Source organism: Rhinolophus sinicus, linkage group LG09, assembly GCF_036562045.2.
Source record: "Rhinolophus sinicus isolate RSC01 linkage group LG09, ASM3656204v1, whole genome shotgun sequence".
NCBI classification, from domain to species: Eukaryota; Metazoa; Chordata; class Mammalia; order Chiroptera; family Rhinolophidae; genus Rhinolophus; species Rhinolophus sinicus.
In genome coordinates, this window is record NC_133758.1 from 12,877,743 (window position 1) to 12,902,118 (window position 24,376).

General features: G+C 39.0%; 1 protein-coding gene across 3 annotated transcripts in view; it reads right to left on the reverse strand.

Annotated features, from left to right (window-relative positions):
* The window catches only part of MALT1 (MALT1 paracaspase), a 121,322-nt gene that overhangs the window by 13,338 nt on the left and 83,608 nt on the right, over positions 1–24,376 (reverse strand). For 2 of the 3 annotated variants that reach the window (XM_074339900.1, XM_019729280.2), the window contains 8 exons: positions 20,790–20,911; positions 16,688–16,847; positions 14,786–14,964; positions 14,261–14,357; positions 13,603–13,635; positions 10,903–10,929; positions 8,952–8,984; positions 3,236–3,439 (listed from right to left, as the gene is read on the reverse strand). In XM_074339900.1, coding sequence (XP_074196001.1) covers positions 3,236–3,439; positions 8,952–8,984; positions 10,903–10,929; positions 13,603–13,635; positions 14,261–14,357; positions 14,786–14,964; positions 16,688–16,847; positions 20,790–20,911 — 855 coding nt within the window. The remainder of the gene's footprint in view (positions 1–3,235; positions 3,440–8,951; positions 8,985–10,902; positions 10,930–13,602; positions 13,636–14,260; positions 14,358–14,785; positions 14,965–16,687; positions 16,848–20,789; positions 20,912–24,376) is intronic. The other variant, XM_019729281.2, reaches the window with a different exon arrangement.

Sequence of the window (24,376 nt, forward strand, 5' to 3'; positions counted from 1 at the left end):
AAAAATTCCATTTCTAGTACTGCTTATTAATTTAATTAGCTATCCCATTATACAAGGATAGAAGGACAAAATAGGTTATCTTTATAAATGACGGCAAATTTACTGTGGTTAAACACAGAATTCTGTAAACGTTAGACTTTCCCACTTGAGTTCCAGTGTACCTGGCACAACGCTCTGATGAGAACGCCCACCACCGCCACCACGCCAACCCATGCAGCTCTCTACGCCAGGCACTGTTTCAAGAAGGAGTTGTACTTACATACTACCTTATCCTGTCCTCACAGCACACACCTCATCACAAAGCAGGGAGTATTATCATTCCCTTTTACAGATGTAGAAACGGAGACAGTGCGAGTTAACAGCGCGTCCAACTTCATACAACTAGTAAGTGCGAGAATAAGAACTAACCACTGTTGTATTATATTGTCTCTGTATAATCTGCTGGCTTTCTCGTTAACTGTACTTCCAGAAAATATAAAACCTCAGTGTAGTGCTTTTCATGGCTTCCCTACATTCTTACTTAACTGCCCCTCCATTTTTTTTCCAAATGAAATCGTAGGCTGAACGTTAATATATAAAAACACATGCAAGCTGGGTTTCTCTAACTGATGCCTGAAGCGAAATGCTGCCTATTCCTAATCCCCCACACAAAGATGAATGAAAACTTGAAATCAGGAAATTACGATACCAAAGCCGCAATATTTTGAGCACTTGTAGTGTGCCAGGCACAGAAATAGTTATTTTGTCTATTTAAATAGTTATTTATTCTGTAACCACCTCATTAAGTCACTCTATCTATTTTATAAATCCTTTTCGGCTTAGAAAAGGTAAATGCCTCGGTCATAGTCACACAGCTAGGACTGGCAGCAGAAACGCCAAAGCACGTGAACCCGGGCTAGCTCACTCTCAGGCTCAGTGTGGCACCACTGACCTACCCCGGACTGAAGGACTCCTGTAGACTAAGGCTTCTGCCACATTCTGGCTCCTCTGATATTCTTCCTCACAAAAGCACAGCTAAGGTGCAAGTGATGAATGTAGAAAGGCATTGGGTGGGGTGGCTATCAGGCCCAACTGTCACTCGCTATCGTCGCTATCAACAGAAGATAACTGGAAATCTTGATGCTTATTCATCTTCAAAGACAGGTAGTAGAAGGCAGTTATTTCTGTTCTTAGATTGTGTTTCTTATATTCATATATGTTTAGAAGTGACTCACTTATTTTCTGTTCTGCTGCAATTTTTGCTTCTTTTACAAAGCCATGGGCAGTGCAATACAAAGGGCATCAAGTTGAGCGCCTATATGCTCTCCGCATCTAATGTTGTTCGTGCTGACTCTGCCTCCACCTTCCCCACCCACAAAATGCTCCCTGTCACGTGGGGCTGCCCGCTGGAGATGACGGTACCCTCCAGGAGAAAGGCCCTATACCTCACGCCTCTACCACACTTACATTCAATGTGGATGTGTCTCATGTTTGGAATAGTCACAATACTTCAAAATATAATGCAGCCACCCTGTTACGACACGGATCAGTAGGATTTAAAAACTTCCCAGCTTCCTTACGCTGACATTTTCTCCAATGCGCCGCTATATTCCATACCCAAGATGATGTTTTTCTATTGGGACAAAGCTTCAGAATAAGCTGAACTCCTCTCACCACAGCGTGTAAATATTTCTGGTTCTCCACTTCACAGGGGCAATTACAGGTTTTGATTTAAAAAGTCAAACAAAGGACTTAAAGCCAAGGTGACAATATCAGTAAGAAATGAGAATAAATAATCAAGTACATAATTCTTCATATAACTCCGTCACTCTTAAAATGCCTCACCCATCCAAAAACCTAAACTGGTTAATATTTTTTCCTTTTACCTCATTTCAGTGAAGTGTTAGAAGCCTTTTCCTACTTAAGCCATCTAGGCACTTTAAAAACGGAGATAAATTACATAAAAATAATCAAACAGCCACCTTATTCTGGATTAAAAATGTAAGCGTTATCAAGGGGGCACATTTGTATAGTGTATTCTATCATATTTTCATAAGAAAAATGGGTAGATTCACCCAGAGTCATCACGCTATATATAATACTCCTAGGCAAGATTATGTTACTATAATGTCAGCATAAGAGTTAAAATCCAAAATTTGAGGTATTTACTTTACTGATTCATTTGTGTTATAACTGTAATCCTTATTATTTAAGAGAAAATTCATTTAAATACGATTTTAAGATTCTCCCCATCCCATATACAGTGATGTGTTAAATCTTGAAAAATTTTTTTTCTTCCATTAAAAATTCTCCTTTGAGACCCATTAGCAATTCCAGCAAGCTTGCCTCATTATATCAATCTAATTACAAATAAGGTTAATTTTAGAAATTATTGAAGTAAAATTGAAGATACAGAAGCCACATTGATGCTTTTTGTTCGTCACTGGCATTCCTAACAATGGGCCCAGCAATGTCACCTTCCTGGCAGTTACATGTGACTGCACAATCTCATGGTAGGCACCACTCCTGTGGAACACGGCTCACAGGAGCTCAACAGCTGGCTTTCCTACAGCTGAGGTTATACCAATTAAAAGAAATAAATCACCAAAGAAATTACTACTGACAGCACATTTGTTGTCTTCGGAAAATCTTTACCATATATGCAGTGTTAAAATATTTAAATGAAAGAATGAGAAAAACCATTAAAAATTTACTGTTACAATTTTTGTGGAGGTCCATTTAGCTATATACTCGTATGTATAAAACTTTAGTTTACAAATTGTGTTCATATGCCTCATTCATCAACATGTCTTCGTTAAATTCTAGTTTCCACTAAAGACCAGAGAATACCATGTGATAGTTAGAAAAAAGAAACAAATACAGAATGTACATTGGGATACCTTTTATACTACCCCCCCCAGAGTAATATTTAACACATACGAGGATACAATTTGCCATCTAGTCATCAAATTTTACTGTGCTGTAGCTCTTGTCATCAATAAAAAACAAAATCACCTAAGACTGGTGAGAATTCTAATAAGAACAGTATTGTTTTGACACAAGACATGCAAGTAAAGACATTAATGAATTATTCATATGGAATTACAGCATTGCAGATCAAATCTTTTTTACAAGAATAAAACTCTTCAATTGAACAACGTGTTTACTGCACCTTTCTCTGATTTTTAACTCTTAACCTAACTGGTGCAATGAAAATAGTGGCTAATTATAAAAACCAAGATTAGAAACATCTTACCATACACTCCTTTGTCTAACAGCAGTAAAAATTCATCCACAGCGTTCCTCATCTCATATTCGGTAAGATCCAACAGTGAAACAACTTTGAAATCCAGCTGCCTTAACAAGTTGGTCAATTCATACACATCCACCAAAGGAGCTTTCAGCTTGGGGTGCTCCCAGTAATTCATATTTCCTATCAAAAGAGCAACCTTATCCTTTGCTGTTGAAAAAGGGGGGGGGGAGGGATTGAAAGGAGAATACAAAGATTAAAATGAAAGCTATAGAAAGGGTATCACTATAATAAAAAAGTATGCTTTACAAATAAGATTTCATTATTATTTATCTTCAAATGTTCACTTTATGCAGCAGATCTGTACCGAGGACCACAGAGGCTAATAAACGAAACAAATGAAATTAAACTTATTGATACTTTCGAGAACCAGGAAAAGGATATTAGCTGTATATAAAGCATAATGGTAACTAATATTAAAGTATAGTTTTATTGAATTACAACAAAAGTATAAAATATAATATTGAACCAGACTTTTAAACGTAAACAAGGAATGTTTGAAATTGGGTTCCCATCAAATTAAATTCTATTTTGCTGACAAGAAGGCTAAAAACAGAAATACCAAAAGAGAACAGGAAGAATTCATATCAGGGCAAGTGAGGGGAAATACCAAAGAGGAGAAAAAAATAGCAACTTAACAAGTACTGTATCTGTATTTTTTTTAGGTGATGTACTGTCTTCTCTTAGTTTCGTCTTTTTTTTTTTTTCTTCATATTTTTATTAGCACTTATTTGATGCTGAATTTATTCTGGGCCATAAGTTTTTGTTTCTTCAGTTTCTTCTGGGAGATCTGTTTCTTCTGTGCAGCCTCCTCTTCTGGTTTGGAACAATCTGCTCTTTCTCGTCTCAGTGTGGCAGGGGGAGCTCATGCATGGGTTAACCCTCCCGTGAGCTCTGTAAGTGCTGCAAAGCATCTTGGGAGCTTTGTTCACCTGGCTGTGTTCAGTGACCAGAGACTTTACATCTAAGCCCTTAAGGTCAGCATTACTCTCTGCATTTTTAAGCATGTGCGGTAAAAATTCTGCACTCTTTTTGGGCCACTGACCCTGTGTCCAGCCCCACTGTTTGGCCTGGGCACACCTCCCAACTCCACCACTGTAATGATGGAATGGCACACATTGCTTCTGGGACGTGACATCCTTTAGATACATGGTGGCTTTTCGGATATGCATACCCTTGACGGCCTGGGGCAGTTTCATGAGTGTTTTTGAAGTGAACACGAAGATTTGAACCTTTTGATTTACATGATTTTGTGGAGTTCTCTGGGTCAAGTAAATAGTGAATCATTTTCAGAGGTCATCTCAGGCTGCTTATGGGAAGAGCTTCTCTTCGCTTCTTTAAAAAAATGTCCCATTTGGGTGAGATACAGCTACTTAGGGCTACGTGAAGACTTTTGTATGAATATCTTAAAGTTTATTTTCTGACTTAGTGCACTGAGACTTTTTTCAAAGATGTGTTCTTATACCAATTTTTTTTTTTTTTGGTTTTTGGAGGCAAAAAGATCCACACCTATGCCCTAAAAAGTACCAGCTGGCTTCATCAGGTGTAGAGTTTGTCCAAAAACATCTGTGGGAGGCTGGGCATAGCTTAGTGCTTAAGAGGTCTTCAAAATTGTACCTTTGCTAGTCTGGGGTGGGGTTCAAAGTTCAAGACATGAGGCCATGCCATGACTACAGGAACCTGTTATAGTGTGTTTCTTGAGGATGCTGTGGTATAAATCCATGAAGGAGACGTAAGAGAGCAGTGGAAATGGTGTAACAAGAGCACCCAGCAGGACCAGTAACCGGCTGAAGAGACACGCTGGGTAGCACTGCAGGCTATCTTATGTCACAGGCCAGGACTAGGCGACCGACCTTTGTCACAAAGTGTTGCTAAGTAGTTTACTTATAAATTATTATGAATACCACTCCTATGAAATTGTAGCAGGCACAAATAATCACATTGTTGACTTCATGTCTGCAATATTTAATAGACTTTCAGATGTTTCAAATCATTAAGTTGATTAAATTTCACCAAACATCTCTCTGGTGAAATTTTCTCTTTCCACAGAATACTTAAGTCTAGTGTTAAACAAGGCCCAGAGAAAAACTAGTACCAACTCAAAGAACGTGACTCTTTCAAAGTAGCAGAAAACCCCACTTTGTGAAAAGCCTCAATACTTTCACGCCATGGTATCTTTATTCTATATCTACATTTTCAGAGATCTCTGACAAAGTACCCGTTTATACGAGTATACACCTTTCAGAAGAAAAAACAAATGATACCTAAGTCATATTTCTATTTAATAGAAGTCACTTCAACTCCTATACAAGTGATACTCTCTTCTTTTACCCAAAAGAAAGGCCAAATTTCAAGATTATATAATGATTCAGACATAAAGCTTCTATTAAACTCTCTTTAGTTCTAAAACAATTAAAAATTTGAGAACACTAACGATAGATTTCAACAGGAGGCAGTATAAAACTTAATATCACTATATTTCCTTTTTTTTAAAAAAAAGTTTCTTCTTACATAAATTAGGTATACACTCTTACACCAAAGTATTCACTATATAGTAAGAATATTAGCTGACAAATCCACAGAAAGAAAAGTGTTAGTGCATTTTTCTGTGAGCCCACCAGCCTATCAAGAATTCAGACCCCACCTCACCATGATGAAGGAGTTAGGTCAATCGACTTCTAAGTAAGGGGAAGTAAGAGAATGTGTAGTCTCTGGCTTACACCATTATAGCCCAAATCATGAGGTGCCTGAAGTTACTCAGGTAGTAAAGTGCTTGTAAATCATAGTAGGTTTTTGGTGGAACATTATGATAATCTAATTCTAATATATATCCTAAACTAAGTTTTACTGTCAGAAAACAATTAAAAGGTACGTGACGGAAAAAAAGCCAGTTGTCAAACTAGCATCATAGGCTGTTTCTGTTAATATTAATTCTTTATTCACTGGTTTTGTTATCTGTTTGCAAAGAATACTTGCTATAGTTTATAGAATGCAAGTGTTTGACAATGTGCCTTAAAATGTATGTATCGGTAATTGATACATACATTGTAGACATAATTCTTCAAACTGTTTTCCCTAAGGGTGATTTTTAATAGCTACTTTCTAAAATGTCTTAGAGCATTTTCTTGAGTGTAATGGTAATGGAGACGCTGAGTAAATGAATCTTACCTTGTCCAATCTACTTGTAAAACAGTTCCTGAATGACAAGTGAAGCGAGGAGGGTTTAGAGTGGAGAAGCAGACTGCAATAGTCGAAATAAGAGCTGACAGAGACTCACTGCAGGAAATTGGTTGTAGAAGGGGAAAGAAACAGTCAGAGTCTAGAGAGATGATAAAGAAAGAAATAGTAAAATTTGAAGTTGAGGAGGTAAGAGTGAGGAAACTTCAAAATAGCAACTAAATAAGCAATTTATGATAGTTTTCAAGTGATAAAATAAGTGGAAGAAATTTTCTGCAGAAAAACATTTACTGTAACAGCCACCCACAATTTCTTGAACACAAACGATTTATTGGAAAAAGGAAACATGAATGCAAGTTGATAAAGCAGCAGAATAAAACCACTTCAGAAAGATATTTTTAACTACATAATCCTAAACATTTTCCAAAGTTCCAAGCAATGTATTTTTTAAACATTGGTATAGTGTTATATCATGAATCCCACGTCTAGTATCTATTGGTGTGTTACTCATCGCCTCTCATCTAAGATGAATCAGCATTAACAAGCTCCTGGAAAAGGGCCTGGCATATATTTAGTGCTATGTAAGTACTTCCTAAATAGAATCTTGAGCCATCTATCAAAAAGAGAGTATTAGCATCAAATCTGACTGGTTGAATATCCAGTCCTTATTGGTCTCATGCAGAAAACCTTTTAATCTCTACTCACATGTCCTACAAAAAAAAGTCCAAATTCCTTAGTCTGGCAAACAAAGCCATTCCTATTCGAGTCCATGCCCACCTTTCCAGCTGTGGTCAAAGACAGTACCCAATGAACCATGGGATCCTTGCCCTCATGTAGTGCAGTCACCCTCACACCAGCCCCCAGCCCCTAACCCCAAATCTGGGCCGCCCTGTGATTCTTTTTGAACAACATAACATGGCATGACACTTTGCTAGTTCTGAGTCTAAACCTTAAGAAGTGTGACAGCTTCCAGTTTGTGGATCCAGCCACCATGTAAAGAAATTTAGCTACATGGCGAGATCATGAGATCACGTGGGGAAGGAAGAAAGGGGAGACAAAGGGAAAGAATGTTCACAACAGGGCAACAGGTGAACACACGCCCCTTTTTAAAGGGGCAGCCACTATTTAGCCACAACCGACAGCTACCCCTTTTTAAAAGAACCCAGAAATCTGAATTTTTATGAAATCTGACCAATGACATTGGTCAGATTATATTTGTTAAAAAAAATTATAATTGTTAAAAAATTATAAAAAAATTGTAAAAAAATTATAATTGTTAAAAAATGATTATAATTGTTAAAAAAACAACACTGTATGCCCACCCTCCCCACCACCCACCCAAAAACTTAGCCAGTTTTATGCCCTTTTCTCGAAAGCATGTAGCAATCTCACATTCGCTGCACCTTGGTTTTAACTTCCACGTCTCTGCTGGTGACACTCCTAACTGTACCCGTGGTCCTGGCCTCGCCTGACAGTCCCACGTATACAACGGCCTGCTGCACACTTCACTGAGATGTGACACAAACACCTTACACTGGTTAGGCACCCGCTGTCCATCCTCTGAAGCCTGCTTTTGACTCTGTCTTCTTCTACTCAGTGGGCTGTATCCCTCCCCCCGAGTGGTCCAAGCAAGAATCCTAACAGGCAAGTGATTCCTCTCTATCTTTTTATGCCCTATAGCAAGATGACAAAAACAGCTTACTGATTCCATCACCTAAAGATCTTCTGAATTTGTTCCTATTTTCTGCATTCTCATGGTACTAACCTATGTAGATTCTCACTATTTATCTAGACGACCGCAACAGTGTTTACATTTTTATCCTAACCAAAAACGTCTCCCTCCAGTTTGCTTTCTGCACCGATACAAGACTGGCCTTTCAGAGCGACAAATCTCCTTCACCCCTCTACCCAAGAGTTTCCCTGCAATGGCCTGTATGGGAAATGGGCCTCCTGAAGACCTGGTTTCGTCCTTCTCCTCTGGCTCCTCCTCTTCATGCTCCAGAGCACTGAGTGGTATTTGTAGTTCTCCAAGTCCAACACTGTCGCATTGCCCTGCCATGCGGTACCCAGCCTTTTAGGTTCTGTCTGGGAGGCCCTTCGCCTCCTCATCCTTCACTATGCAGAGCTGTGCCTGCAGCCTCTCAGCTGCTTTGCTAACTAACCCCACCCAGAGAGGGTGTTACTCACTTCTGTGTAACATACACATTTCTTTCTCTTTACATGTTTGTATGTTTGCATGTTGCTAGAACAAAGACATCACTCCACAGAAGCTGACTGGGTCCCAGAGACTGAAATCATAGTCTTTTTAAGCTTCTTGTCCTATAACTACCTTTACAAATATCCAAAACACACCATTTGGTCCCAATATTATTTAAATATTTACAAAAGCTGTCAAGTTAAAATGGCTTTAATCTTTTCACGATCACCACAAAAGAGATATATATCATAATTATATGTTGATCAAGCATTTTCAAGCTCTACTCACCCAGAGGTTGGTCAGCTGTTTGCTCTTTATTATCTATAAAAAAGTGAAAATGTAAAAAATATAAGGTGTTATTATTCGTGCTACAAGTTTCTTCAGGATTAGAGGTATATGGAAACAATGAACAATAACATCAGTGGCATTAAAAGACAGACTCTGGTTTCTCCCAGGGAGCTTACGATTTTAAGATTTTCAGATTCTTGATAAAAACATATACCTGGATGGACAAAGCTGGAATCAGAGCAGGGGGATCACCAGAGCTGGGGGTGGTAATCTTTAACCCGCCAGGGAGAAGTGACGATGTGGAAACGGTGGGTGGCGGGAATAAGCGGTGGCAGCAGGGGAGTTAGCATTTACTGAATGTCTGCCAGGTGCTGTTCTACGTGCTTTCAATCTAACTGACTGAAATGAACCTCACTGTACGAGAGACAGAGCATGACCACCTCCATTATACAGGTAAGGAATCTGAGGCAGAGAGAGAGTAAGTCACTTGCCCAAAGTTATTAAGCTTGGAGTAAATCTCACTCCATACTTTGTGCTCTTTGCCAACCGTTCTACATAAGATGAAATACTCCCAACCCCTGGTGACCATGCAGGAAGAGATACAGGGAGAGATGGAATTCAATCATTTATGTGTCTACTACTACACGGAGGGTAACTTTTGTGCATTTTTAAATGACTCATATGCTACTGGAGTCTATAAAATTTATTAAATTTTACTTTTCTAAAACTCAAATGTTTTGGTGTGTCTGAGTCTTGAAGAGTACAGATAAAATGAAAGGATGCCAAGAAAATTTTAGAAGCTTAGTGGTGGCTATTTGCAAAAGTTTTCCTGAAATCACTTTTCACAATGTTCACTGCAGGGCGAACAGGATTCTAAGCAGACCAAGAGAAACACCTGCTACATTACTAGGAGGGTTCCCCGACAGCAGGCAGGTTTGGATGCTCGGGTGTCTCCCTGAGGCTCCCCTTGAGCTCCAGATCGGTACGGCAAGAATGACACTGGTGACACTGGCTTTCTGCTTTGTCTAATTCGCCTACATGTAATCAGCACAGCGCAATCATCATTAGGAGTTTATTAACAATAACAGATATTCATTAACAAAATATGGGCATGAAACTAAGCAAACTAGATATGGTGCTACGATAATGAGATATCGCATGTCAGGAAATAAGAGAACTCTCTGTAAATATTCAATGATACAACTGCCTTCATAATCGAGTCTTAGAAGGTTTTATTTTCAGCTAGATTCCCGGGTTCCATCACTGCCTTTCTGAATGCTCACGACCTATACACGTCTTGTCTGCACGGAGTCCTCACTGTTACTCTGCCTAGAATCTCAATGAAAAGCTTTCCCGTAGCTGAATTTGTTTAGAAATCCATTCTGGTTAAAACGGGCCAACGGCTGATGCCCATGCCTGCCAACTGTCAGTCTCTTCATGGTCACTGACCTACTACTTACCTGGATAGCTCCCCCTGCTCCTGCTAACACACCTTTTACTTCAGATCAAGACATCCAACCTGTTCACATATGTTCTATGATTGAGGAACTCTGAACAAGGTCCCAGGGGTCTGGGGAGTTCAGAAATGTTACTCCTGTTACTTTCAAAGACTGCGTCTTGTCTTTCAAATTGAACACCATGTACTTCGCCCACTAACTAACTGCCTTTTTATGGTTCAGAGTCATACACAATGATAAAAGGTACACTGATATTTTATGTTGCCTCAGTATACTCACTTTTCCACCCTTGTAGCCTTATAATCTAGAATATTTTTAATATTTTCACTTGCATGAAACTATACTTCATATAATTCCAACCCTAAATTATATTATTTTAATAAAGAAAAAAATACTAATACTACTATAGCAAAAGAATATCTACAGTATCTTCAAGTTATTGTATTCAATAACTTAAAAATCTAAAACCAATGTTTTATGTTTATATTACTCACCAGGATGCCCGAGATGATTTAATTCATCTGAAATGAAATAAGAGAAAATAGATTAGGGTTAAGTAATCCAACTGCCAACTTAGCACACATATTGAAGACTAATCAAAGAAGGTTTTGAGCTGTTAAAGCATGTTACAATGTTTCATCAGTTTAGAACTTTCTATAGATCTTAAATGAGAAGCCATGCAAGTATTAAATAGGAAAGAATACTGTTGTGGATACCATTTAGAATTTCTAAGCTATTATTATTTTCATTAAATGACAAAAGGCTAAGTAGACTCACTATTTGCTCAAAGTTTTAGATATTCTGGCCTATTATGGGACAAAACAGTTAAGAGATAGGTCTGTCTGTGGCCTCAACTATAAACTTCTTGAAATTAATTAACAATATCAAATGATCTTTTCTTTTTTAATAAACTTTTAATTTTAGAAAACTTTAAGATTTATAGAACAAATGTGAAGATAGCACAGAGTTCCTGTATACACCCATACCTAGTTTCCCTATTTTTAACATCTTATATGAGGAAGGTATATTTGTCACAGCCATTAATGTTCTTTTTTGTTCCAAGCCCCATTCAGGATAACACATTACATTTACTGTGTCGCCTTTGGCTCTTCTTTATTGTGACAATTTATCTGACTTCTCTTGTTTTTGATGACCTTGACAATTTTGAGGATTACTGATGAGGTATTGTGTAGAATGTCTCTCAATTGGGATTTGTTGATGTTTCTCACGGTTAAATTGGTGTAATGTGGTTTTGGAGGTACAGTGGTTTCAGAATTGTTAACCCTCACCCCCTGGCTAAAGGACGTCATTTAGGCAAAGATCCATGACATTATAGCCATCTACTTTTCCTTTACAAATTTTATGGAGATAAAAATTAACATTAAGTTACAAACGTTATACTATTCATAAGTTGTTAGGCAAAACTTGTTCTTCTGTGTGATCTACATCAACTAAAGCACAGCATCAGCTAGAGTCCAGGCTTCGTACAATTTCTTTTGCCTGTTACCTTACAGACTTCACTAATTTCTGATTGCTTAGGTCAGCGTCTTGTTCTTCCTTCTGCTCTTCGGCAAGGTTGCTTTATACATTTGCAGTACACTTAGATTCTTTTGTTAGATTCTGCATCCCATCCTGGAGTCCATCCTCCTCTGACCTCCGACTAAATGATTTTGTAAAACTTGCATACCCTTATTCACCATTACAGTGCTCACACAGAATAGTTTCCCTGCCTTAACAAATGCCCTGGGCTTCCCCTAATTCAATCTCCACCCTTTGTCCTGATCAAATAGCTTTAATAAAACACATAAAATGAAATTGATAACATCATGTTCCATAGGTAAAAAAAAAATGATATGACATAGGACTCCGCTCATGATCTGTGTCAACCAACCAATTATAAAATGTCTCAATTTTGTAGACATTTTTAGAAAGAAATGTGGGATCTCATTTTTCCATCTGAAATTTCTAGAGTAGTTTCATAGTTGGATTTTCATCCCTAAGTGTTTGGAACAGATTTATTTGAAAATTATTATAGAATGGTATGATGTTACTGCAAAAATTATAAGGAGAATCTTACAGGTAAAGAAAGGTGATCATTTACAGGCAACACCCTGAAGCCAAGTGGGACAGCAAAGCTAGTGTTATTTATTCATTCTAACAGGTCTCCAACGTTAGGAAGTTTTAAAAGTCATGCAATTAGGCAAATAAGGAGTAAGACAAGAAAGAGGAGCTCGGTCAGGATTTCTTCACGTAACTTCCCTCCTATAAAGGCCCACAGACCATGAGACTGGAAGTCCCTTATCCTAGAGAACTCCCATTCACAATTATGTATTGGGATGAAAAGAGTAACTACGTATTTGAAGGGGACACAATATAGAGATTTGAAGAACAGAAAAATCAGCAAAAATAAGATTTAGCATTATTTTCTTAATTTATCCAGGTAGAGCCTAAGGTTATACAATAGTTTAAAGAGGCAGAAATTGAAAAAATACTTTGCAATCCACAAACTTAATTTTGCAAAATAATGTGATATCATATGAAGGGAACTTAAGTTTTAAAATGTACTAATTACAACTTACGTGCAGTGTTTTAATTAAAACAAATGAGAAGCATATATTGAAATAGACTTTTAATTCTCTTTATATATTATGGTAAAGGTGACACGGCAGATTAAGCTACAACTTTGTAGCTTCAAAAATGGATCTTATCAATTTTATATTAAAAGAATGTTTAATATTTGATATAACATGTGTTAAACAATAAATCTCCTGTCCTGAAACTTTAATAGAAATTACATTCACATTTGAGAGGCATATTATCATGGCTCAAAAACAGATAAAATAATCTAAACAACTTTCCATGACAGTATAGCCATCCATCTTTTTTGCAAATTTTGTGAAGATAAAAATCAGCATTAGGAATTAATTGCAAATGTTCACTATTCATAAGATGTTATGCAGAACTTTATTCTTATATGCAATAGAAAATCAACTGAGTTATTTTCATAGTATGTCAATTTAACAGTGTCCTATGGCAATTTACAAACCCTCAAAGACACAATATCCTTAGATCAAAATTGTTTATTATAGCTAGTATTTTTTCCATTGCTGCACTCAGTAGGTTAGAGCACTCCACCAATCCCAAGAGGAACCAACATGCAGGCTATCTGGTTTCAAACCAAAGGATTACACTACCTTCAGTGCACTCCACTGCCTCATCTGTTCTTCCTTGTTCCAGAGAAAACAAATGTGAATATACTGTAATTCATGATCTTAGGAAGGGCAGCCATCAAGCAAATAGAGAGATAAATATCACAGAAAGATGTTGGCAAACCAACATATGCATCAACATTTCTGACCATTAACAATACAACTATAAATGTATTAAACATAAATAGAACAATTATGTGCTTTATAACGGGGAGTGTTCACTAATCATCATGCTTTCCTTCACATGCCTGTGACGTTTGTTTTTTAAAAAATGTTTTATTAAAAATTTTTTCCCACTAACGCAAGTTCTTTTTTTTCTCTCCAAAGAGAGACTAGACTTAACGCAAGTTCTTGATGACTCAAGTTTTAATACATTTTTCCCATACTTGTTTAAAATAAAATATTCAAAAATATCTAAATGAAAAACGATTCTTCTGGTTCTTTCTGCTGCTGGTGTATGAAACTGGATTATGAATTTAGTATGTGTTCTCTCAATTTTCTGTATAAACAGTGTTAACGCCTGATACTTAACACACCATTGAATAGAATGGGGTAAAAAGTAGAATTGCCTTTGCTTAAACGTTTCATTTTATATAGCTTTTATGACACTCCATTTGTCAGAACACCGAGTACTACTGCTTACCTATGATGACTTCTGCCTTCTTGCTATCTTGACTGTCTCGGTCATTATGTACACGACACCAGTAGATTCCTTGATGCTCCAAATCCACATAAGGCACCTACATTAATATTAGAACATACACACATTTCCTCTTCAATTTTAATTTAAATTGGTTTGGAGAAAAAGTTATTTTGTACTTTATAAAAACTATAAAACAAAGTTTCAGAAGGCTTTAGACATTCTTAGATTATTTTCATTCATCAGGTTACATATTAGCAAGGAAATGATACAATGATTTCAATAATACTGAGTTCGCTGCAATACTATTTGACATTTTAGTATAAGCGCTAGATGTGGTACTAGTATATTCTAGCACTTTTGCAAATATAAGAATCAATTAATATTAAATAACAAGAGACTTGAAACAAAAATTCTGAAAACCTGAAAACATCCCAAAGAATGTAAATTTCAATGTTTACCTTAATTTTTAATTATACAATTTACTTTACGTACTAACACAAAATACTCCCCAAATCCACTTCCTACCATGTATAGCTTTTTTGTCTCGTGTATTAGCGGCGATTCATTTTTGAACCACTGGTAGTGAGGAATGGGGCTTCCAACAGCAACACACTGTAAGACCAAAGTGCTGCCTGGCATCAGCTTTTGGGACCTTGGTTCAACACAGATTTGCAGCTTGGTTTCAGAGACGCAATCCAAACTTCCTTAAATTAAAAGAAAAGTATCATTAAACATAAATAAAATCCCTAGGGTAAAAAAATTTTTCCCTTTTAATTAAAAAAAAAAAAGTTTTCAAGTTCATCCTTCATTTTTTTTCTTCAATTTTTTAAATTGGGGAATATAAGGGGAACAATGTGTTTCTCCAGGGCCCATCAACTCCATCCAAGTCATCCTTCAAGCTGTGGAGGGCACAGCTCAGCTCCAAGTTCAGTCACCGTTTTCAATCTTCAGTTGCGGGGGCACAGCCCACCATGCCACGCTGGAATTGAACCAGCAACCTTGTTGTTGAGAGCTTGCACTCTAACCAACTGTGCCATCCAGCCGCCCCTCTGGAAGCTCAGCGGCAGCTCATGGGCCCATGTGGGAATCAAACGGGCAACCTGTTGTTCAGAGCTCGTGCTCTAACCAACTGAGCCACCCGGCCGCCCTAAACAGATATTTTTAATGGCAGCACTTCTCAGAGCTTTCAGCATTTTAGCATACATTGTGAAAGACAGAGGGGAAAATAGTTCAAGTGGTTTCCGAATGTGTTTGGCCGCAGAATCTTTTTTGTGGGGGCAAACAACTTACTAACATCTTGAGTGATATTCATGTTTAACACAGAAAGCTATACACTCTACTGTTGGATTTGACTTATTAAAATAAGGAGTTTTGTTATTTGTACTGAATAATTATGGATGAGTTATCACTAGCATTTCTTCCCAAGGCAGATACCAGAAAGCATTCTTTACTGAGCATTCATTTGTTACTCTAAGTTCGTGGAGGACAGAGGGCTTATCAGTGTTATGCAATTCCAGGTCTCTATCATGAAACTCAGAGGTTCATTCAGTGTCTCCCTTGTTGCACGGGATTTGCTGAATGAATAAGATCCCATTTATAAACATATTAAAGTTCATTACATGCACAGAAACAGTCTAGAAAGATATAACTAACTCTCCTAATTAATCATGACTAGTTGTTGAGGTGGTTTATTTATTTAGGTAGAGGAAAAGCTAAATTGCAAGAGAAGAATGGAAGATAAGAATAGTAACCAAAAGTCTGTTTCCCTTCTATTCCTTTTGTTTGGCAAAAATGACAAAGGATATGGTCTTGATGGTGAGTGTGTATATAACAAAATAGCATCTGATAGCTACTCTTTAGAGTAGACTTTTTCTTGATCAATACTAGTTATTGGACTAAAAAGGTGGACGACAAAGAGTAAAAATAGTTTGATGAAATGTTTTATTGCAGTGAAAGATACATACATGCCCTTTCATGTAGACACCAACTAGATAGAGTTTTATTCTATAGCACAAATTTTTAGGAGTAATACAGTCATTTGGGAGAAAAATGTACAGTGTAGAAAAGAATTGAAAAGTGAGCAGCAAGGCAGTATCAGGGACTACACCATTCAAATCCATGAAAGAAGGCAAGTTTAAGAGGTCAGCAGCAGGGTCAGACTGAGAAAGATTGTGCGTTATCCTAAGGTGAGTGAGTGTGTGTGTGTGTGTGTGTGTGTGTGTGTGTGAATCCATCCACAGTAAAAGAGAATTAAAACACATGGGATAAAATCTTAACAACTGGTGACCTTATATTGGGGAAAGTACAAATGCGTGCTTTGGGTAATATTTTCATACTTTGAAATCATTTAAAAGTAAACATTTAAAATAAAACAAAATAAAATAAAATAAGGCAATTCCCTTGCCAACATTCAAGTTAATTACTTACCCTGGAAGCTTTCTGCTATTTCTGTGACATCACAAACATCCAGCTGTGACCACTGGCTGAATTCAAAGGTGAAATTATTATTGACTCGACAGACATAAAAGCCTGCATCTTTAACATGCACTGTGTTAAAAATAAGTTCTGATGCATTTCCATTTGGAATCTGTGAAAGAATGAATAAGAGAATGCCAGTGAATGACTCGTCAAAACAAGCCTTATGAAAACACGTGCTGTGTAGAATGTATGATGTCCTTGGAGCTTTGAAAAGTGTATCTTTTTTCCACGTTCTAATAACATTTTGAATAATTTAGGACTGAAGAAATCCACAATCTTCTATAAACCCATTAACCAGAGAGTTAATAAGTTCTCTCCCATATATCTTCCCCAAACGCACACACGAACAGAAAGTATCTGTTCTGTCATATAAAACGGTTCAATTGTTGGTATTTAAAGAAGCTACAATTGCAACATTTATGAGTTAAGGAGCCACACAACATGACACACACCACATGAAAGACAGAGTACGCAGGAAGTTCGGCCGGGCTACTAGGTAACCTGAATTCTGACCAAACTAGCTGTGCACACGTGACCAAGTTATTTCACCTCAAGAGACCATTTTCTCATCTGCAAAATTCTAGAAGCGGATAGGCTCCTCTACCAATATACTTCTCTGAAGGTCTGGGCAGAGAAGGGCTGTGGAAAGCATACGAGCGATGGGAAGAAATGGCCCTCCAAGGGTTTCCCAAACTTTGGTCACCACACTAAGGTTTGTTTCACCCTTGCTGCTCCCTTCAATTTATCAGCGCCCCCCAACTCTGACACACTGCCAAGGGCCTAAGTGCCATGTTATATTATATTAGCTCCCTTGCAAAGTACTTTCACAAGCTCAGCCCTTTTTCTCTCCAAACCCCAACTAATTCAACTCTTTCCCCTCTCAGAAACTGTGACAGAAAGGGCATTTTGTTGAAGATTTGACGGCTGGATCGCAGGCTGCACTTACCATGTTTCCCCGAAAATAAGACCTAACTGGAAAATAAGCCCTAGCGTGGTTTTTCAGGATGACATCCCCCGAACATAAACCCTAATGCGTCTTTTGGAGCAAACCTTAATATAAGACCCGGTCTTATTTTCAGGGAAACACGGTAGCACCACCTGACAATCCTATCATGTTAACCTGCTCCGTTTCCTTTCCTGCTAGACTATTAATGTGTACTTTCTCTCCTCAGAAATACCGCAGTCCTACTTCTCGCAGCCACTGACCTCAGACAGAAACTCTGTCCTCTTCTTCCCATCAAATCACACTCCTATCTGTGTCTGCACCTACTTATAACTGCTGTTCCCCCTCCTGTTAAAACAGAAAAGGTGTCTTCCTAACAAAGGCTACCTGGGCTTAGGATCTGTGGGGATCCACTCAGAACCCCCGAGTTGGTATGAAGATTAGTTCAAGCTGAAGACATTTGGGATTCAACAGAGGCAGATAAAAAGCCTTCTCAGAGCTCTTTATCTGACTAAAAGCAGAACCTTCTGGGAAATGAGGCTGCCATAAATTCCTTCTTCAGGGCGGCTTTTACTCCCAGGAAGGACCCCAAGAATAGATCTGCCATAAATCCCCACTCCAGGGGAGTTTGATGGTCAGGAAGACAATGGAAAAACCACTCGCACCTGCATGAATAAACAATATCACAAGCTTTCTTATCTCCCATTTACTCTTCTAGAAACCCCTTTGTATTTCCTAAAGAAACCCATTTGCTCTTCCCAAAGAGGCCTTTTCTCCTTCCTAGCTTTTCCCCACTAAGTTAGGTGTATAAGCCTCTAAGTCTAACCATCCATGGAGCTACTTCTTCTGTAAGTTCCCACAGGAATAAACCTTTCCTCTTGCTAATCCGGATTTTGTCAGTTAATGCACAGTCCCGCAGGGACTGAACATAAGAGGGTAGAGGGAAAGTTTCTTCCTCTCCGACAGACAATCCCATCCTCTCTGATCTTGCTCCTGTAATTTTCTTTCTCTGCTTTAGCATCTTTCTTTTATGGTATCACTCTCAAAAACATACTCTAGTGCCTTGTATTTTAAACAAACAAACAAGCAAGCAAGCAAACAAATAAACAAAAAATCCCAAATAGACCTCTCTGGACCCGCCCCCTCTCCACAGCACTGAAGATGCTGACCACCCCTTTCTCTACGAAATCCTTTCCCTTGGAGGCTTCTCATCATGCTCTCCTGGATTTCCTCCTATCTCTCTTGCAGATTCTTCTTAGTCTCTTTACTGGCTCCTCCTCCACTATATAAACTTTCAATGTTGTCTCCAAACGGACTGGCTGACTCATTTAGACGTCTAGTAGGCATTTCAGACTTAACACGTCTAAGACCAAATTCCTGATTTTTCTCCCTAAATCTATACCTCTCCTAATCTTCAACACTTCAGTATGTAACATGTCTCCAGATGCTTAAGTAAAAAAAATCTAGGGGTCACCCTTGATCTCTCTTCCCTTTTCCTCAGGCTCCACATCCATCTATGGGGTTTGGTTAACTCTGTCTCTAAAATAAACGGACTCACACGCTTTGCTCCATCCGCACTGCCACGCCCTGGTCCACACAACCACTATTTCTCATCTAGCACAGTCTGTGTGTCAAAAACATTAATCCTGTCATGTTACTTCTGCTGAAGACCTTTAGCGGCTTCTCAATTTCTATCACCCTGGTAATTTTCCTCATAGCTCTTAACTCAAAGGATGGTGTCCTGTGCGTACTGTCTGTCTGTCCCCACTGGAAGTGGCAGTGCCCTTGCTGACTGTGCTTCATCAGCGCGGCCACCGGCACAAAGCAGGTGCTCATCAAGTCCTTGCTCCATGGGTTCTCTCCTAAAATAGACCCACAGACATAGGGGTGGGTTGAGGAAACTCAGCTTGTCAGTGTCAAGTCTAACATGCACTCCCTGACCCCTACATTCCTGCCTTTCTCAAATCACGACATGAGTGACAAATGATCTATTGGAATAAGTTTTATCCATCACTTCTTCCTCAAAAGGTGTATATTCAAATGAAAGCAACTTTGCAATGGAGGAAATCTGGTAAAGATAACGTTAGTTACCATTTCTTGAAAGCCTAGGCACACAAAGCATCCTTCCTGCGAAACGCTCACAACCTCGACCACAGGCATTCACATTGCTAGTGACGGCGGCCAGGGTTCCAACACGGCCTGTCTAGCGCCAAAGCCCACATGCAGTCTTTTTACTACAGTGCACAGCTGCTCTACCTTCCCTGTGGGGCAGGGATGGAAACACAAAACTGTGTAAAACTACACATTTCTTCTAAGGCGAGATAGGGCGATCCCATTCAAGGAAAGAGCATAATCTTTAACTCAGTGTTAGGTTTGCAAATGTAGACTTATGGTTGAGTTTGGAAGAAAACTTAGTTCTCTGACTCACAGGCTGAAAAGAATACAGAGTTTTAAGGTACGATCCAGAAGGGGAGAGGGCGAGGGGAGCTGGGTGAGGGAGAAAAGAGAAGCCCACTAAACGAGATACAACACAGACCAGCCAGATCGGTGAGAACCTCCCAGTGGCAGAGTGGCTCGAAGATCTTTTAAGAAAAGACAATTCCAGTATGTGATTGGATGGTGCACAGATCAGACACTTCCACAAGAGGAATAAATGTCCTCCTGCCCCCAAATGAATTCTACTTCACAATCTCACAATAGCCCAAATCTTCTGACATAATACAGTTATGTGGAATACTTAAAATAATGTTGTATTCGCCTTCCATGTTACCGTGAAAGACTTTTAATTAACGATTTTGGTTGGAACATAATTTTTGCATAAATGTGTTGGAAAATTCTGGTGATGTTTCTCCTCTTGGTTACCATTGTTGCTCCAAGCAATCCCTATTTTCCACAATTTTTAGACGAGAGAATTGGTTTTATTACTGCTTACAATTTTTTAGACAAAATTTTGCAATTGTCTTACCAAAATCATGACCACTGAATATTTCAGGAACAACACAGCAGATCAAAATTCCTAAGAACATATTGAGGCTAAAGACACTCATTCATTTTCTATCATTCTACCTTCTTACAACAGAGGAATTAAAAGACATTGAAAAAAATTACCTCTTTATTCATTTTGAACCATTGATATTGTACAAAAGGATGTCCAGTTGCCCGGCAACACAGTTTCACAAACTGTCCAGCCAAGACTGCCTTGGATTCTGGGTTTACAGTGATCTTTATTCCTTTAAAGAGAAAAGTTACATACATGAAGTCACAGAAAAGGGGTTTTCCTTGTGTATGTTTCTGAAACCAAAAAAAAAAAAAGAAGTATTTTGGAAATAACCTGCATATCCATCCATCCTTGTTATAAATCACCCATTCACATCTCCTTCCCCACCAGGTTCCGAGTTTCAGAGTTCCAGGCTTTGTAAAACGAGCAGGAAAGAAACTCGCTAGCAGAAGACTTTGAGCTATCGTACTTCCCACACCTGGGGGAGAACACTGCTTGTCTTACTTCTTCAATTCTTAGAAATATTGTTTCCACATTCGCACATATCTGAAACCAGGCTGCACCTTGCAGTGGATGGCTGCCAGGCAGCAGCGCAGGCGTTTTCAGTGCCAGCTCTTCGAATGGCTGGCACCTCAACGGAGTTAGTGCACTTAGTAACGACAAGTGTTGACTTGAAACACCACCGAAAATGGCTACAAGAGACACCTGAATTTCAATGCTATGATTTAGTATTAAAATGAAAGTTATTTTGTCAACAGAAAAGCACAGAAACAGAAAAGCAGGATATAAATTTCATACATGTCATACAAACATTTCTCATTTGACTGTCAGCAAGGAACCTCGGAAAACTTTTGACAGGAGCTTCGAAGAAAATCCTGGAGTTGGTAATGGAATCCCTCTCCCCTCCCTCCTTCCTTCCTGCCTCTCTCGGTCGCTCTCTCTGGGAAGCTGCTGCCACCGGGACGGGACGTTCAGGCATCTCTGCACAGGGGCCCAAATACTAAGGAAAGAAAATTGGGCCTCCTGCAGACAGCTGTGTGAATGAACCATCCGAGAAAGGGGTTTCCAAACCCAGGGGAACCTTCAGATGGCTGCAGCTCTGGCTGACAGCTCGACTGCCATCGCATTAGAGGCCAAAACGTGAGCCCAAACAACCCAGCTAAGCCACTTCTGGATTCCTATCCTCAGAAACCTTGTGAGATAATAAAAAGTTGTTGTTTCAAGTTGTTGGTTTTGGGGTAATTTGTTATGTAACTGATACAAAAGAAACCAAAGTGAGGAAATTTCACATCTGCCAAGGTGCTAACACATAAAGCTGGGCTGGCGGCCCTCAGGAAGGAGAAAAGATCATTGACACTCAGAAAGCTTCATTTCCCTCACCTACTTTTATTTTCTTTCCTCCTCTATCCTGAATATGATCTCATAACATATCTTTTTCCTCTCAGTCCACCCATCCAAAGGAACAAAACGAAATTACAATTGAAGGAGTTAATCTAAATAATAACAACCTTAATACATCAAAGGTACCAAACTTTCTAGGGGAAAAACAGTAGTTGAGGTAAACTAGGCATGTGAAATCCATGAAAGATACAAAAATCCAAAACATTTGGAGTAAATATTTATAGCATACTTATTAACATTTCAGGGTCTGGAGAAACCCTAGAAAATCTTTACTGGAGTAGAGCCTCTCAAAAAAGAATGGAAAACTTTTGCCAAGGGAGAGCTTTCAGATTCCTTAATTCTTTACGTTGATGCCAGGTTAGCACAGGATGGATGGAGTCACAGTGCCTGTGAGTTCTGTAATACAGGTTGGTAGGAAAGCACCTAGTGACATTGGGAAACGGGATGAGTGCTCTTGTGTAAACCTGCAAATTCCCAAGTGTGTGTTAGTGCTCCTGCACACCACTCATCTGCCAGGAGACGTACATCACATCTTTAAGGTACAAAGATTAGGTGTGACAAGAGGAAAGGAAACTACAACAACAGGAGGGGACGAGTATAAATCTGAAAAACATAGGTGCTGTGGCTAAATTGGCTTTAAGATGTGGGTGTCTTATAGCCGTTTCAAACCTAACACGTTCCAAGTCCCTCTTGAACAAAATCTATCCCTCCACCAGACCCTGCAGTCTCCCCCATGTCAGGGAAGGTCCATCAGCTTCCAGCCAACCCCACGTGTCCAGTTACTCAGGACAAAACCTTAGCAGTCATCCCTGCATCCCTCCTCCTGGCATCCTCATTCTCTACAAATACTTTAACTGAAAGTCCTGTCTGTCAAGCTTTTCCATGTGTCTTAATCCAAGCCACCATCAGCTCTTGACTCAATTATCATTACAGCCTAATTTGTTTCCTTGGTTCCAACCAGCAGCCCAAATATCTTTTTAAAACATAAATGAGTCCATGTCACGCCTCTGACCAAAACCCTCTACGGACCTCCCATTGTACTCAGAATAAAATGCAAACTCCTTACCAGGGCCTAGCAGGGCCTCCCTGAACTGACCTCTCCGACCTCGTACCTACCATCCTCCCCTTTGCTCACCAAGCTCCAGCCACTTTGGACCTCTTTCTTCCGGGACACAAGCTACTGACTGCCTTTCCTCTTACTAGTCCTCTGCTGGGTTTTCCCTCCAGCCCCCCATTGTTTCATAGCAGAGTCTGTTTTCCTCATCATCCAGGTCTCCAGCTTCTTTGGGAGACGTCTCTAACTTAGCTACTGCTCCATCCTGGTTCTCTGGTACATTCGCTCTGCCGTGTGCTCTTCACTGCACGGAACTTCCTGTTTCGTATTGTCTGTCTCACCTATTAAAACAGAAGCTCCACAAGAGCAACAACCTAGTGTGTCTTAGTCACCAGTTACCTGACACCTGTGGATACAGTGAGGGTTCTTCACCCATCTGTGGAATGAATGCATATAATAATAATAATAATTACTATAGCAGCAACTTACTGCTTTATATATGCCAGGCATTTTGCTCTCTCACCTTCAAAATAACCATACGAGTTAGATAATTAATTAGAGCTATATTACAATGAATTAGATAAAGTTAAGTGATTTGCAGAAGGTCACCCAGATTACCTTGGGTAAATTATTTAACCTCTTGAGACTAATTTTTTTTTTCATTGTAAAATGGCAGAAACAGGATACAAACAAGTTTTCTTGGGCTTTAAAACCCTCTTACTTTTGTTATCCCACTGACTCTCTTTTTCCCTCCAACTTTATTGAGTATAATTGACAGTGAAAAATTGAATATATTTAGGGTGTACAGCAGGGATGAGTTAATTTATGTACACATCGTGACATGATGACCACAGTCAATCAGCCCACCTGCCACCTCAGTGATCATTTTCCGGTGATTCTTACTGCACCTCCCATGCGAATGCCACCTTGCGCCATGGTGAGCTTCTCGTACTGCAGGGAGTGTGTCAGGCAGAGTGCAATGTCTTGCACCATGACAGTGCTTGTCAACTTACCAAGTATTCTCTGCTGTCCTACAGAGAGCAAACAGATAAAAACGATGGAAATGCAAAGGCTTTCTCCCTAGAGTGTCTTACAAAAGGAACAGATGACTTTAGTGGGAAGGGCCCATACGGCCAGGATGTTCTAAAAGGAATCCTCCTGTGTGTGGCAGACAAGACTAAATTATGTTTAATGGACATTGAGATGCAAAGCTCATACATCTGTCCTGTACCAACCATTTTA